The sequence below is a fragment of the Sphaeramia orbicularis genome, chromosome 4 (assembly GCF_902148855.1).
Source record: "Sphaeramia orbicularis chromosome 4, fSphaOr1.1, whole genome shotgun sequence".
Taxonomy (NCBI): Eukaryota; Metazoa; Chordata; class Actinopteri; order Kurtiformes; family Apogonidae; genus Sphaeramia; species Sphaeramia orbicularis.
In genome coordinates, this window is record NC_043960.1 from 1,336,330 (window position 1) to 1,354,222 (window position 17,893).

The 17,893-nt window shown below is 35.6% G+C and overlaps 1 protein-coding gene across 2 annotated transcripts in view; it reads right to left on the bottom strand.

Moving 5' to 3' along the window:
• Positions 1 to 593: 593 nt before the first annotated feature.
• anos1b (anosmin 1b) overlaps positions 594 to 17,893 on the bottom strand; it is an 80,848-nt gene continuing 63,548 nt past the window's right edge. The window contains exons 9-15 of one of the 2 annotated variants that reach the window (XM_030132476.1): positions 11,069 to 11,207; positions 8,990 to 9,232; positions 7,576 to 7,670; positions 4,808 to 4,970; positions 3,045 to 3,277; positions 1,419 to 1,558; positions 594 to 964 (exon numbers count right to left, since the gene is read on the bottom strand). In XM_030132476.1, the coding sequence (XP_029988336.1) occupies position 964; positions 1,419 to 1,558; positions 3,045 to 3,277; positions 4,808 to 4,970; positions 7,576 to 7,670; positions 8,990 to 9,232; positions 11,069 to 11,207 (1,014 nt within the window). In that variant the 3' untranslated portion in view covers positions 594 to 963. Of the gene's footprint in view, positions 965 to 1,414; positions 1,559 to 3,044; positions 3,278 to 4,807; positions 4,971 to 7,575; positions 7,671 to 8,989; positions 9,233 to 11,068; positions 11,208 to 17,893 lie in introns of both variants that reach the window. The other variant, XM_030132475.1, reaches the window with a different exon arrangement.

Genomic DNA, 17,893 nt, shown 5'->3' on the forward strand with positions numbered 1-17,893 from the left:
AGCTGAAATACAAAAAGAAGGTAGTACAAACATAACAAAAGTAAAAATTACACAAAAAAAAAGATTAAATAAAGAGGAATTTTTCAGACTTTTCTACGTAATGACAAACCTTTGTAAGACAAAGTCTACCACAGGTATAGCTATATTAACTGTGTGGAAATGTCACATTTAGTATGATAGATTTTACTATAACTCAGGCCAAAGACATGTGTCAAACAAGCAAATTTAAGTGGAGTTGAGTGGAAAACATGGCTTTAATAAACATATAAACAAAATTAAAATATCTTGTCTTATTAGACCCATTGACTTCAAAGATAATGCAGAAGATAATGCATTGAAAGTCTATTACTATACAATACTATTTGTACAAGGTCAGTGCTATATTATTCTTTACTTGCATGATCCAAATCAACATGCATAATATGTCTCTTTACAAGTGTCATTTGGCTCCACAGATGTTTGATGATACCATGTCATTCATCTCATTCAAAGATGCTGAACATGCAAGGATTTTCACACATATAACTTACAGTGTTACAGCACTGTAGCAGTAAAGCCAAGGAAAATGTGTGGAGGGAATGAATGCAGCTTCATTTTTTTTTTTTAGGAGTGAAGACGTAGTAGTGGGATATAAAGGTACAAGTGAACCAACTGAGAGTACTGAGTGCAAATGATGTGAAAATGACACCATGTACTGTTGTTTTACAATTATTTTACATTAAAAAAAACAACGCAGGTTTACGCCATTACCCTCTTGTCAGCTGACAGATTACTGACTGCAGTACAAATCATTTTTCCATTAGAAAAAGCTTAGAACATTCCAGGTGTTTGCAAAGTAAGAGGAACAATACAATCAAACAGCCAATGCTTTTCTTATGAGAATGGGATCATCTTCACTTTATTTTCCTTTATGTTAGAAATGGCAGTGATGCAGCAGATGGTGACAGCTGTGTGGGGCTGGGATCTGAAAGAGAAACAATTAGAATGATTAAGTAGATGGAATATATTAATAATTTATAGTACGAACTCCTAAAACATGCAGAAAATATTCAAATGGATTTTAGGGGACAGAGTCAGATTATAAATCCCACTAAGACAAATGATGATATTTGCTCTAAATAAAGACATAAATAAAATAAAACAAAAAATGAAAAAATACACCTCCTGAGACCCAGCAATGCATTTTTGTCCTCTGTAGCAGACTAGAGTTTCACAGTCTTACATAGAAAAAACAATCCTGTTCACCGCAAAGGACATTTTATAAAAATAAAATTCAAATAAAAATTGCATCACAAAGAACTGTTGCATTATACTTTTTCCAATCGAGACAATTATTTACTGTAAAAAAGCCCAAACATTAACTTTCCTGGGTCTCAGGAGGATATGCCAGTGGTGTTTGACAGTCCTGTAATACCTACCAGAGCGTTGCGTTCATGGCTGGGGTGTGGATGGTCTTGGACACTGCGGTGCCGATGCTGCCCCCTGCTGTTAACACCTGAAGCTGGAGCTGGTAAACGCTGTCTCCTTGAAGACCTTGAACTGTTACTGATCTCTGAGACTGTGAAGGGACGAGCTTTATCAGTTCATGTACTCACAAACATTCTCCTCTCACATAAATACACAAAGTAACATGAGGAAATATTTATCAGCTAAATGTACATTGTTTTATCCTCATGCTTTTTTTTGGACTTACAATGATGACAATATTCACTTTGACTCTTATTTAAGTTTATGAGGTTGTCATGAATGTAGACTGTGCTTTTTTAAAGTATAAAATACATATTTAACAAAAACATCTTTTTTTAATCTGAGACAACTGAGAATGATTTTGACGCCTGAATACAAACATATCTGCAAACTTTCACAAAGACAGAAAGAATTTTTATCCTTTAAATTCTATGACATTTTACTTTTATTTGCTGTAGTTTTAACCAGTTGTTTTGTTTTGTATTGTAATGACTGCAAAAATTCTTGATGTTCAATAATTTTACTTGATTTTCTTTTGATTCAAAATGAAATCACCTCAGTATATCTTCCTTAACCCCAAACGACACAAACATTCACCAGTGACCAAAACCATCTACTGATCTAAACTGTTTAATCCCTGTTGATCCACTAGTTCCATCAATCCATGTCAATAACTGGAGTAAAATACAGTTTGTCATCTTTTCATGGTCATCAGATTTGACCCATTCGGACGTTCAGAGGCTCCGTAGTTACCATGGAAACACCGTCATCTTCTACAACATCGATTAACCAGTAAAAGCCATGAAGTTTGATAAATAACAATGGATGGAGGTGCTTGTTTTATGTTCAGTTAATGATATACTGAATTACTGAAAAAGTCACTTTTTCTTCAGTTTTCTGCTTTTTTATATAATAACCCTCAACTTTAATCAGAGCTTTTATGAACATCTATATGATCAGTACATTAAATATTGGACAATACCTGACTTTCACTGGAAAAATGCAAAATGCAGAGGGTTATTTTATGATTCATGGTGATAAATTACGGAAGAAATGGACTTTTTTCACTTCTGCCCTCTGGAAGAAGATTCCACAGCATCCGGTGCTTAACCCCAGGTTCTGTAATAGTTTTTCCCCCAGGTCATCAGACTTTTACATTTATAGTCTGTAAAAATACTATTGCATAACTGGCACTTTTAACCCGTATTTTATTACATTCTATTACATTTTGCATTGTACTTTGCACTGTTTTTTGCCTTCTGCACAGCCTACATTCCACTGTGTGCATATTCTACATATTTTACATTTTACCGTCTATATTCTATATTTTTATTCTGTTATATTTATACTGGAGTGAGTAAATGCAATGACATTTCATTCTGTATATACTAATATATCTGAATGACAATAAAGTCTGTCTAAGTCTAAATATCGACAAAAAAAATAATTTGGGTATCATATGGGTTAAATAATTTAATTAGTCAGTCTATGAAAAAAAACATATTTATTCATTTCTCAAGTATTTTCCTCTCTTTTCTAGCATATTACAACATTGTACATCTCTGATTCTGTCTCACCGGTGCAATTGTCTGCGTTTGAGAGATAACTGTGTCTTCCTGGTCTTCCGTTGCCGTGGTAACACCGGACTGCAGCGTCCAGGTGAACTGGAATCCCTCGACGGCTGTTGGATCCAGTGCATGCTGGGACATCCTCCATCGAAATGTGGTGAGCAGGGTGCCGTTGACTTGTTGGAAGTCTGCTGTGAGCCGTTCAGGACGCAGTACCACTTTTCTGCCCACCAGGAGGTGCTCTAACACCAACAAAAAAAGCACAAAACATACACGCATCATATTCCCAGTCAGTTGTCAGTTGATTAGATAAGAGCTTTTCATCGCTGACGGAGGTGAAAGAAGCTTTACTTATGTAAAAACAGAAGTACCACAGTATAAACTGAAAATCTTGTATTCAAAATGTTATTTAAGTGCAAAAGAATTATCAGCATAATGCACTAAAGTAAAAGTACATATTGTGCAGAGTGGTTTCTGTCAAAGTAATATGATAATATCGCTGTTATCTAACAAACACACACATGTAACAACAGTTTAATGTTTCCAGTTTGTAAGTTGGGAGCCGTTTTTAAATACTTCACTTGCACAAGTACAACATTCTTATAGTGGAATACAAGTGTGAAGCAGCAGAAAATAGAAACACTTGATACAAGACATGTAACAGGAAGTACAGTTACATTTCAAAACTAAGTCATTCAGTCCTGGTCTGTGTTTTCAAACAGATGTTTAGGTTTATCAGAATGAATGCAAGTAAATGAAACATGGCATCTGCATGTGTGTATTACCTGAACATGTACAGAACTGGGCAAAAGTCTGATTCCACCTTTAGTTTGGTTGTTTTTTCAGGGTTGAAAAGACCGTATATATTTATTTCTCATTCACTTTAAAAAACAAAATACTGGAAAGCATGACATGTTGAATGAAAGCTGATATAAAACATCAGAAAATTAACAAAATCAATCTCATATTGTTAAGGTTTAAAGCAGTGGTTTCCAAACTTTTTTGGCTTCTGACCCCATTTTAGCATCACAAATTTCTGGCGACCCCAGACATTCAAAACCGAGACTTTTTTTGGCTAAAATTAATTTGTTTTTGATCATGTAACAGTTTTCTATACTAAGCTGCAAATAAACCTTAATGTTAGAGGACATTTAGTCTGTATAATGTCTGTTATTGTGGACAGAGGCAGTAAATCCAGGTGTAGATTACTGCACAAAGGCTCAGGATCTGTCCAGTCAGTCCAGCTGGGATTTACAAGGAGGACAATTAATACTGAACAAGAACTGAAACTATGAATGATGAAAGAGCTGCAGCATCTGAAACTGACCACAGTGAACATGTGACACAAACAGAACCACAGTGCTGCAGTTTCACAACCACAGTTTGTCTGCTATGGATTGGGATTGTCTCTCTCAACTCAACATATATTTTTAATTAGTAACTTATTTTTTTATTTTTATTAATTACTATAAATTTCAGGCGACCCCACATGGCATCCCGACCCCAAGGTTGAAAAACACTGAGTTAAACACGTTAAGTGCAAAGGGATGTTATACTAAATATGACCACTTTGGTTTATAGAAGCTGTTTTTTTCCCCTGAAACTTTAGTTTTTACTGCTGTACATACTTTACATATATACAGACTGGATTCTCAGATTCTCAGAGACTGACAACAGCCTGTGTGTGCTCATTAGAACTCTACTAAACCAACCAAGCTAATGTGGGAACAGGACTTCTGCACAGTACTATACGTGTGGTTACTTAATCTTACCCTCGGTGTTGCAGGGTAAAGGTTTTCCTCCTCGGACTCTGACGGAAGCACAAGTCGGGGTTGTAACCCAGGCAACAGCTTCTGACCCCGGGTCAGCCTTCATCGCCACGGCAACCCGGTACTTACAGGCAAACAGCAGGCCTGTAATGGTGTGATGTGTGCCCTGAAAAGCCAACAAGGAAAAAATGTAATCAGGTTGGCAAGTAAAAGGGTTATTTGTCATAAGCTGACCTATTACAAGACCACTTTAAATATACATATTACATCAAATTTTTGTTTGAACCTCGTCTCTGACATGCAGCCTCTAAGCTCTATCTCGAAGTTTAAAGCAACATTTGGCAGATTTGCAGGTTGGCAGCTTCAAATGGTGAGAGATAACGTAACTGTTTAAAAAGGCTTCAGCTTCAATGAGCAGAAATCATGTTCTGTGACCTCAGCAAATTGCATAGGCTGCTTTGATATTTATCAACCCGCTGGGCCTGTGATCATTTTAGACGAGAGGTTACCAGTGGGACAAAAGTGGTTAAAGATTCAAACTTGTCTGAGCAGTTTCCTATCAGAGACTTCCTGCAGTACAGTGGTTAAAATGCGCGTCTTTTCATCTTTCCTACTTCACTTCATCATTTGAGCAGCATCTTTGGAAAAACTGTCCTTAATGTTAATTAAATTAGATTTACTTTTGCCACATTTGCTGATGTAAGACTCCAAAGCATTTTCCATTGATTATTTTCAGTCAAACAATTTTACACTACCCAAATCAAGAACAAATGTAATGAAAGGAATGGTAATAAACAGAGCTATGCAAGAATGGAACAAACTACCGGAACATAGCACGCAAGAAAACTGTAAACGAAATTCAAGAAGTTAGTCAAGAAGCATCTTTTGACCATAAAGGACTGATACTTGAATATATGTACTGCTTATTCTATACTGCTGCGGACCTAGAGGAGCTGTGGTGTCTGTCATTTATTTTCTTTTGTGTCATGTTGTCTGTGAAAAATTGTTTTGTATGATTATATTGTCTGTTATTTGCATTCACTAGTTGTAACGATTATTGTAAGAACCCCAGGAAGAATAGATGTAGCTGTGGTACAGCTAAAGGGGATCCAAAAGAAAGAAAGAAAGAAAAAGAAAGGAAGAAAGAAAGAAAGAAAGAAACAAACAAACAAACAGACTGAGTTTATCAGGCTCAAATCTCCCCCCTCATGCATGCACACATTGTAACACACATGGTAACTTGTGTCCCATCATGCCGTCCGTGTAAACCAGCGTCTTGTCTGTGAGCTGACCTCCACATGACAAACTGAGGCAGATGGATGAGCTTCTTTAACCCTTAGGGGTTCACGGTGACTGAATCACATGACATTTTTAACACATGTAGCGTCAGAAGTCGCTCATGTAGACCACTGGGGACACCTGCATTTAAAAGTGTGGACTGGAAACACTGTCCCACTTTTTATTTGATGTTGACAGAGCAAATACAAGCGGAGGTAAGACGGTTTGAACTCAGAGCAAACTAACAAGAGTAAAAGTATGAAAATGAGGTGGTGGTGGTGGGGGGGGGGTTATATTTCTGACCATGTCTTTGTCATTTTTTGTTCTTTTTCAAAATGGAAAAAACTGTCCGAATCTGCAGATTCTATCCACAGACCGCATTAGCATTACAGGTCAGGGTGAGAATAACCCCACCTGGACCGGATGTGGAAACCAGGAGGACCGGGGGTGGACGAGTGGGGGAGGGGGGAGAAAACTGGAGAAAACCCTCTGTAAAGATCTGCTTTTATGTCAAATATTTGAGTATAGTTTTAATTTATTACAATTTTAATTTTCTATACCTAATATTTGGAACCAACATTCACTTTTAAAGTCTGTGAAAAGGTTCGTTAAGCATCTGTGTGTTATTTATGCAATAAATTATATACATTTTTCAAATTGGATTTGATCTGTTTTGTGTGTTTTTAGGCCTTCTGTGTTGATGTAGTAGAATAAAGAGAAAAAAATAATAGACAGATGAGATAGATGAAGTTATGCTGAAAAAAAGATACCAAACATGGGAATAGTAAACATTTCTTTAAGGCAAAATCAAAAGTACTCAAAAACTGCCCAAAACAGGCTCAGACCCCTAAGGATGAAATACAGTTAATGTGTGGTCGGTCTCATAGTCCGGTGAACTGTCATATAATCTGCTGCTCTAAAAATGTAATGATGTCACTTGATTGCTATTTCATAACTGTAACCTAAATTACCTTTACTGTTAGATTGTGACTATTATCTATTGCTGATTGTTTTTTGTTGTTATGTTCTGTACGACAAAATGATATAAAAACTAAGTGTCAAAAAACCAGCATCTTGTCCCAGTGATACAAGATACACCATCAACAGTTTATTTGAATTAATGTTGAATAGAACTTTAGGCACAAATTGAAAAAACAAACTGAACAGATTGAAAAATGCATTCATTATATTCACCAATGTCACCAGTAAATTCTTGGAAAAACCAAAAGTCACACCCAAAAAGGCGCAGAAATCTGGGTTATTACAGGCAGACACACGTGATAAATGTGATGTTAGACAGAGACAGAGAGGAAAATGTCAAAGAGAGACAAAGTTGCACACAGACAAAGGATGAGAGCATTCCACACTGATCTGAGTTATGGTGAAGAAATCTGATACAGACACACACAGACACACAACTAGTACACACAGAAACACATACACTCTTTTTTATGAATGCACGGACACATCAGACCCAGTGAGTTTCCACATACCTGCACAGACGCTGTTGTTTCGCTGCTTGTAACATTAGTACTGCAGGTATGTGGACGCCACCGCAGAACGTATGGACCAGCGTGTCTTTGTCTGGCTGGAGGAGAAACATCAGACACACTTCAGTCTCAAACATTTAAGTGTGTATCTGTGTCCTTGAGTTATGGTGCATGAGATGTGTTAAAGTATTTTACGATCTGCACTTAATAACTCTCTACTTGTGTAAAGTTCAGTTTTTCATATTCTCCTTTTGTCGCCTGCTCTGCTTCATCACACTGGGAGTAAAAGTGCAACTTTTCCATCATTTCTATTTGACAAGCATCTATTTTTCTGTAAAAAATAAAGTTAGGTGACGACCAGAACAATGTTTCATTTTATTTTGAGTCTGTTTTGAAGTCAGACACGTTTATATGATTATGATTATGATTATAAGTGTAGTAATGTGATGTGAAGTACAAAACTATCTTTTTTAATCCATAAAGTCACAAACATTCACCAGAGACCAAATTATCAACTGATCGAAACCGTTTAATAACTGTGCATCCATTAATTCTATCAATCCATGTCAATAATTGGTGTCAAATACAGTTTTTCATCTTTTCATGGTCGTCAGATATGACCCATTTGGACGTTCAGAGGCTCGGTAGTTACCATGGAAACACCATCATCTTCTACAACATTAATTCACCGGTAAAACCCAAGGAGTTGGATCAGTGACAGTGGATGGACACACTGGGTTTATGTTCAGTTAATGAGAGATTTTGTAGAAAAAGTCATTTTTTCTTCAGTTTTTTCTGTTTTTGATATAATAACCATCAACTTTAATCTGAGCTTTGATGAACATCTACATAATCAGTGAATTAAATCTAGGAAAACAGATGATTTTCACCGAAAAAATGCAAAATGCAGAGGATAATATTATAATACTATGGTAGTAAATAATTTAAGAAAGGTTAAATACAGAGAAAAATTAATTTTAAATGACACTAAAGTCACACTGGGTCTTTATGCGTTAAAGGAGCTATTTGTAATATTTCTACTTTAAAACATTAAAAACTAACCTATAATTACATTATCATCAGACTGAGATGACGGCTGCCTTTTGAAGTTGTGGGTTTTGTTTTTTGTTTTCCTTTTTGTCTTTTTTTTCCACTTTGTTTTTTTTCTTTTTTAAAACGACTGAAAATATGAATAAACCAATAAAAACTTAAATGACAAAAAAAAGAAAAATTATAAGACACATAATAGAAATATTAAAAAAAAAAATCTAAATAAGGTGCTATAAGTTGTTTTTTGAAGAAAACCTGACACCATAATACAGATGTGTGGAAACAATGAGCTTTACTTTATTCAGTGAATGACTGAGTCTGTGGATCCGTTGGTGGTTTTGGTCTGACTTTCCAAAAGTCTGCTTACCGTGATAAGGCCACTTCCAGAACACCTTCACCTGCAGCTGGTTGTTATGGTAATGAGGAGCAGCCACCTCCAGGCGCAGGGTCCCAGGGGTGAGGGGGTTCAAGGAGGATTCAGGGTGAGGAAGTGAAGAGGAAGGAGTCTGGTCAGAGGAGGAGGGGGAGGCAGATGAAAGGGAAGGAGAGGAGGGAAGGGATGAGGAAGATGAGGAAGAGGAAGAGGGGAGCTCGTTGGAGAAGTCTTCTCCTTTTGTGGAGGAGAACAAGAACAGAGAGGGTGGATGTTAATGTCACATCTGTTCAACTGTGCTTGGAACATCAGGTTTAGGACAGACCTTTTCCATTGACAGCATTAGTGTGTGTGTGTGGAGGCTGTTTTATACCTGTTTGGCTTTTGTATTCACTCTAAGATGCATTCATGAAACACATAATGTCAGTATCAATAAATTAAAACATGACAAAAACATGTCATGTGACCAACTGGAAACATAAAACCTGTTATACAGCACAAAGAACTGTTCATATTTTATATGGTGCCAGGAACATCACAACATTGGGACCAGACTGCAGCTAGTAGCTCGTTTTCCAGTTGTTTAATACACACTAATTGGTTTTATCTGGCCTAAGTGACCCTCACTGAGAGAAAGCAGGCCAATGCACAGACGGCCTCAAATATTAATACGCATAAATTATTAACAGCAATATGTTCCATATAAAATTGTTGCTATGTGGCTTGATGATTAAGCTGCAGCTGGCTGTAATCCCCTGTTGGGCTGACCGACAGGTCGCCTATAAATACCTCTGCTGCTGGGACTACCATTAGCATTCCCTCTTTCCATTGTATTGTGTGTTTAAACAGTGCAGCTGTATGGATGCAGAATATGCTGACAGTCAGCAAGTGCAGCAGATCTGCAGGTACAGGAAAATGATTAACTCTGAAATGTTTGGCTGTGTTTATACGATAGAATTTGTAGAGTCTACAATAAAAATGTAAATGTGAATGGAGTATGTTTTCAGAGTAGAACTCTTCACTTGCCAGAGTCGTTCAGTGACTCGTGTGGCAGCCTGGATGAATCCCAGTAATACAAATGTACTATCTATAGTTGACACTATTTTAACTCTGAATCTGGACAAACAGAGCGCTTCAGTTCATTGTACAGAGGTCTTGCTCTTTATTCTGATCAGAACATACAAAACCTACTGGAGGTTTGGTGCCTCTGGGTCAGGTGTTTGAACAAGAAGCTCAAATGGTGCTTGAAGTACTTGTGTGTGAGTATCTCCATTTTCTGCTCCTGTTTATATTTTACTACATCACAGAGGCATTGTACATTTTATTTATCGATTGCAAGTTTTTGTATTATGTGCTGAATACGTCTTGTCTTGTCAGAAACTGTGTGTTCTGCTGCTTTTCTTGGCCAGGTCACTCTAGAAAAAGAGATCTGCAATCTCAATGAGCCTTTTTTACCTGGTTAAATAAAGGATATATTCTTATATATTTTACTAATCTGCATTTATTTCACATAACTATAGTTACTAGTAATATTAATTTATACCATATTATTAAACTTGACTTAAAATAAACAATAAAAATAGATAGTAATAATAGACTATGAAATATGCCGAATATCTAAATTAAATAAAATGATCCACACCATTACCAGCTGCAGAATGTAAGATGAGCACATTAATGCATCAGTAATAACAGATTATTCTAAATGTCCATAGCATTATTGTTTTGATGATAATAGTACTAAATAGTACTTAAATAAATGTTCGAATGTAGGACTGTTACTACTTTTACTTAAAGAGACAGATCTAAGTACGTCCTCCACCACAGCTCCAGCTACAAGTTGTTTCTTTTATAAGCATCAGATGAAAAAACATGAAGTTTTGTCAGTTGATTGAGTTTAAGATTGCATTAAGCAACCAAATATCTAACCAAATATCTGCGACTAAAATGAAACCCTCCACAGATATTGGATGATAATAGAAGAGTTGTCCATAGCACATTTGACTGAAGTTATGAATTAATATTTATATGACGCTAGCCGGGCCAATAGGGCACACACAATGTTCTGTTTACCTGTATGAGTGACGGTGGTGAATAAAATATGTGCTTTGGGACTCTTCAGTCTCTTCTGACCCCAGTAGGCCACCGTCTGAACGGACAGGAAGTAAGAAGTAGCAGGTTGCAGAGCCTGCAGCCACAGCTCACACTGCGCCTGCAACACAGAAAGGAATGAGATGAATTCTACAAACACAGCGTTATCTGAGCCCAGTGTTTTTCAACCTTGGGGTCGCCTGGAATTTCTAGTAAGGAATAAAAAAAAAATACTAATAAAAAATCTTTTTTAAGGATTAAATATATATTTCACTCTAATTAAAACACCACACACTTCTAATCTAAATAAATCTAGTTTGAATAAAATGCAGGATATAATATCTGAGAGGGCATATCTTGATTGACCTGATCATGTGACTTTCAAATGTTCACTGTGGTCAGTTTCAGATGCTGCAGCTCTGTCATAATTCCTAGTTCCAGTTCTTGTTTGTTCAGTATTAATTGTCCTCCTTGTAAATCCCAGCTGGACTGACTGGACAGATCCTGAGCCTTTGTGCAGTAATCTACACCTGGATTTACTGCCTCTGTCCACAATAATAGACATTATATAGACTAAATGTCCACAGTAATAGACATTATACAGACTAAATGTCCACAATAATAGACATTATACAGACTAAATGTCCACAATAATAGACATTATACAGACTAAATGTCCACAATAATAGACATTATATAGACTAAATGTCCACAATAATAGACATTATACAGACTAAATGTCCACAATAATAGACATTATACAGACTAAATGTCCACAATAATAGACATTATACAGACTAAATGTCCACAATAATAGACATTATATAGACTAAATGTCCACAGTAATAGACATTATACAGACTAAATGTCCACAATAATAGACATTATACAGACTAAATGTCCACAATAATAGACATTATACAGACTAAATGTCCACAATAATAGACATTATACAGACTAAATGTCCACAATAATAGACATTATACAGACTAAATGTCCACAATAATAGACATTATATAGACTAAATGTCCACAATAATAGACATTATACAGACTAAATGTCCACAATAATAGACATTATATAGACTAAATGTCCACAATAATAGACATTATACAGACTAAATGTCCACAATAATAGACATTATACAGACTAAATGTCCACAATAATAGACATTATACAGACTAAATGTCCACAATAATAGACATTATATAGACTAAATGTCCACAATAATAGACATTATACAGACTAAATGTCCACAATAATAGACATTATATAGACTAAATGTCCACAATAATAGACATTATATAGACTAAATGTCCACAATAATAGACATTATATAGACTAAATGTCCACAATAATAGACATTATATAGACTAAATGTCCACAATAATAGACATTATACAGACTAAATGTCCACAATAATAGACATTATACAGACTAAATGTCCACAATAATACACATTATACAGACTAAATGTCCACAATAATAGACATTATACAGACTAAATGTCCACAATAATACACATTATACAGACTAAATGTCCACAATAATAGACATTATACAGACTAAATGTCCACAATAATAGACATTATATAGACTAAATGTCCACAATAATAGACATTATACAGACTAAATGTCCACAATAATAGACATTATACAGACTAAATGTCCACAATAATAGACATTATATAGACTAAATGTCCACAATAATAGACATTATACAGACTAAATGTCCACAATAATAGACATTATACAGACTAAATGTCCACAATAATAGACATTATATAGACTAAATGTCCACAATAATAGACATTATACAGACTAAATGTCCACAATAATAGACATTATACAGACTAAATGTCCACAATAATAGACATTATACAGACTAAATGTCCACAATAATAGACATTATATAGACTAAATGTCCACAATAATAGACATTATACAGACTAAATGTCCTCTGAAATTAACCTTTATTTACAACATAGTATAGCAAACTATTAAATGATCAAAAACAAATTAATTTTAGCAAAAAAAGTCTCTGTTTTGAATGTCTGGGGTCACCAGAAATCTGTGATGTTAAAATGGGGTCAGGAGTAAAAACGGTTGGAAACCACTGCTTTAAACCTGAACAATATGAGATTGATTTTGTTCATTTCTGATGTTTTATGCCATTTTTCATTCAACATATGTCATGCTTCCCTGTATTTTCTATTTTTATTTGAAGAAAAGTGAATAAGAAATAAATATATACGGTCTTTTCAACCCTGAAAAAACAACCAAACTAAAGGTGGAATCAGACTTTTGCCCAGTTCTGTACATGTTCAGGTAATACACACATGCAGATGCCATGTTTCATTTACTTGCATTCATTCTGATAAACCTAAACATCTGTTTGAAAACACAGACCAGGACTGAATGACTTAGTTTTGAAATGTAACTGTACTTCCTGTTACATGTCTTGTAGCAAGTGTTTCCATTTTCTGCTACTTCACACTTGTATTCCACTATAAGAATCTTGTACTTGTGCTAATGAAGTATTTAAAAACAGCTCCCAACTTACAAACACTTTGTGCAGTAATCTACACCTGGCTTTTCTGCCTCTGCCCATAATAATATATATTATATAGTCTACAGGTCATCTAAAATTAACGTTTATTTGCACCATCGTAAAGCTAAATCTTACATGATCAAAACCAAATTAATTTTAGCAAAAAAATGTCTCTGTTTTGAATGTCTGGGGTCACCAGAGTTTGTGAAGTTAAAATGGGAGCCAGTGTGTTAGCCTGTTGAACCTGTGCTCCTTGGATACCTCTGAGTCTGTGTTGACGCAGATAAAGTGTAAATCCCTACAGTCACCGCCACCGTCCTTATCATCCTCCCCTTGAGTGTAAAAGCCTGTACTTGTAATTGACATGTGGACCTGTTCTGCATTAGCCCTCCGTTTGATTGACAGCTCATTAACAGGCTCTTAGTCAATCAGGTCTGTCTGTCTGCACTAGTCACAACAAAGAGATGCTTGGATGATAACAAATGTGTGTGCGTGTTTCTGTGCGACTGGAGGCATTGGACAGAATGAGACAAAAGCAAGTTAAAAGCGGTTTCTTGGTGACCTGCAGACAAAATGGGGTTTAAGTATTTCCATTACCCTCAAGATAGACAAAACATATGGCCTGTACAGCTGTAGGACTGTGTGTGTGTATTTATGGACACAGAGAAAGGCCTGGATTTCTATTTTGGTGCATAATGTCACCCCACATTATATGGAGGAGAGTGATGTATATTTAAAAGAACTGATTCAGCAGAGGTTTTTCCATGTTTCAATACTTCCTCCACTTTACCCTTGAACCTCACATTTAATGTTAAATCCAACCTGAATAAACTCCTTATTGCCTGGAAATGCTCTTATACATAAAAAGAATACATTCAAATACATTCCAGTTGTCTAATACAAACACGATTGCTGCCTTTAAGGGTTCTATGCAGTATTAAAACTCAAACTGAATATCAGGGAGGAGTCATGTACCAGAACACATTTACAACCAGAGTCACCAATAAATCAATGCTATGTATAATAAAGTACAGTGTTCATTGTTTATGTGTCTGAGAGACAAATATGGTACTTTTTACACCACTACATTTAGCTACTTTTCAGAGTTTTCTCTTGAAATGTTCCCTTTTTTCTACCTTTTCTGTAGATTAAACTATATGATGATATGAAGTTGTTCAGGGACACTGTACATTAATTCACATAGCTGTAAATGGGCTAGAGTTTAAAATGTTTGCAGTTCATTACAAAGACTTTTTTACTGCAAAAAAGAGCAATAAGAATCGTTCACAATGTTGGTTTTCATGAACACAAATGCATTATTTTTCCAATCTAAAACCTTAAAACTCATTGACCTTGCAGAGTTCAAAACTATTCAAATAATGTATGAAGCAAAGAATAACTGACTGCTGGGGAATATTCTAGAAATGTTTTGTGAAAGAGAGGGAGGCTATGATTTAAGGGGAAAGCTAAATTTAAAGATTCATGAAGTACACACTAGGTTAAAAAGTTTCTGTGTGACCATCTGTGGAGGAAAACTGAGTGTGGAGAAAAAACAAATATCAAACAGAATTCAGTTTAAAAAAAGATATAAAGAATTGATTCATGTGAGGTGCAGTATTTAATAATGACACTGAGGCCTGTTTGTTTATGGATGATGTTGAACTGATAAATCTGCTGGAATTATTGAAGAAAATTTGTTGAATTGTTGAGTCTGTTTGTGCGACTGCACTGACATGAACAGACTGGTGTGGAGAATTCAGTTACTGCAGTATGAATCTGTTGTGGTTGAATGGTAAAATTAGGAAAAATGTATTGTTTGATTCTTGTATTTTGTCTTATTTTGCTTTGTTTTGTTTTATTTTGTTTCTTTGCATGTTCTAAATAAATACATAAATAAATACCATATGCAATGCAATATTAATGCAGTAGTACTGTTAAACCAAAAACATCACATACTGTAGAGTTTCAAATACTGATAGGGATCATTTGCCTGCAGTGCACACGGTACTTGTCATACTTTGAAGTACCTTATTCTGTGTTGAAGAAAACCATATTGTGATGAAAGGTTTTGGCCAATCACATGTGTTTTCAGAGAGGTGGGTGGGAGTTAACCCATAAAGACCCAGCACAACTTTTGTGGAAGTTCCCAAATTCATTTTTCTCTCTATTTAACCTTTCTTAAAGGATTTATCATCATTTATTATAATATTATCCTCTGTTTTATACGTATTATCTCTTTTTTTTTTTAGTGCAAATCATGTATTTCCCTCTATTTAATTTCCAGATCATGCACAGTTGCAGAAAAAAAATTATTAGACCATCAAAAACAATGGTTCTGCAATCCAGTCCTAACTCCTGTGTGTGTCATGTGACTAAAACAGACAGAAAAGAAAACATGGAATGAATAAAAGCACTGTTTTTGTCAGTACAATGACACAGATACTGATGGAAGAACTGAAGTGAGTTTGGTTTTTAACAAGAAAACATGTTAAATGGATAGATATCAACTCTGAAGTTTAACTCTTATGAGATATTTTTTGTTGTTCTCATTATATTTGTCCAAACAAATGGACCTTTAGTTGGACCAGGCATTAAAATGAACAAGAAACTGAAGAAAACAAGAGGTGGGCAAAGAATTTTTCCATGACTGTAGATGTTCATAAAAGCTCAGATTAAAGTTGAGAGTTATTATGTTAAAAAAAAAACAAAACAAAACAAAGAAAACTGAAAAAAATGTGACTTTTTAAGCAAAGATATAAATAACTGGTCACAAAAACATGCATCTCCATCCACTGTCACTGATCCAACTCCATGGGTTTGACTTGGGAATCGATGTTGTAGAAGATGACAATGTTTCCACGGTAACTACAGGGCCTCTGAACGTCCAAATGGGTCATATCTGATGACCATGAAAAGATGAAGAACTGTATTTGACACCAATTATTTCCATGTATTGATAGGATTAATGGATCAACAGGTATGAAACAGATTAGATCAGTAGATGGTGTTGGTCACCAGCTGCTGTTCGGGTCTTTATGGGTTAAATACATGATTGGGACGTGAATGGCGCAGAAGTTTGGAAAATGTGTTTTTACTGTTCTACCATCATTTTATTTTATTTTATTTTATTTTATTTAACCAGGAAAAAAGATCCCATTGGGATTAGGAACCTCTTTTCTAAGGGAGTCCTGGCCAAGAGGCAGCATGAAAAACAACACAGTTACAACATACAAGAATTTACTGGACAAGTCAAACTGTGGAAAACAAGTGCAAGTCACTGAGTTAGTCTGTAGCACTTTGAGTTTGGATTAAAAAGCATTCAAAGAGATCAGCTCAGTCAGTTTCCAGTCTTTTAGCAACATATTCCACATGTAAGGAGCAGAGCAGACAAATGCCCTTTGACCTGCTGTGTACGGGCGAACGGCACAAAGACGAACAAATGCTCATTTAATCACAGACAATAAGAATCAACACTTCTTCTTGTTTTTAAACTACAGACATAGGAAGACAACAGTCCAAGTATGGCAGTGGTTCCAACCTTTCTTGGTTTGTGACCCCATTTTAAAACTATAAATTTCTGGTGACCCCAGGCATTCAAAACAGAGACTTTTTTTCATCACAAATTTCTGGCGACATTTTTTTGCTAAAATTAATTTGTTTTGGATCATGTAATAGTTTGCTATACTATGTTGCAAATAAACATTAATTTTAGACACATTTAGTCTGTATAATGTCTCTTATTGTGGACAGAGGCAGTAAATCCAGGTGTAGATTACTGCACAAAGGCTCAGGATCTGTCCAGTCAGTCCAGCTGGGATTTACAAGGAGGACAATTAATACTGAACAAACAAGAACTGAAACTAGGAATGATGAAAGAGCTGCAGCATCTGAAACTGACCACAGTGAACATTTGACACAAACAGAAGCACAGTGCTGCAGTTTCACAACCACAGTGTGTCATGTCTGTTATGGATTAGGATTCTCTCTCTCAACTCACCATATATTTTTTATTAATAAGTTTTTATTTGTATTTTTATCAATTCTTAGAAATTTCAGGCGACCCCATTTGAATTCCAGGCGACCCCATGTGGGGTCCCGACCCCAAGGTTGAAACCACTGAAGTACGGCCTTGTAAATAAAGGTGCATGAGTGTCCCAGCCTCCAGGTTCATCTCTACTTGTATCTACTGTTTTGTTTTGGACTGAGAGGAGAAAGGTGCAGGAGGAAGCTGAGTATTGTCAGTGTTGTTTCTGGCT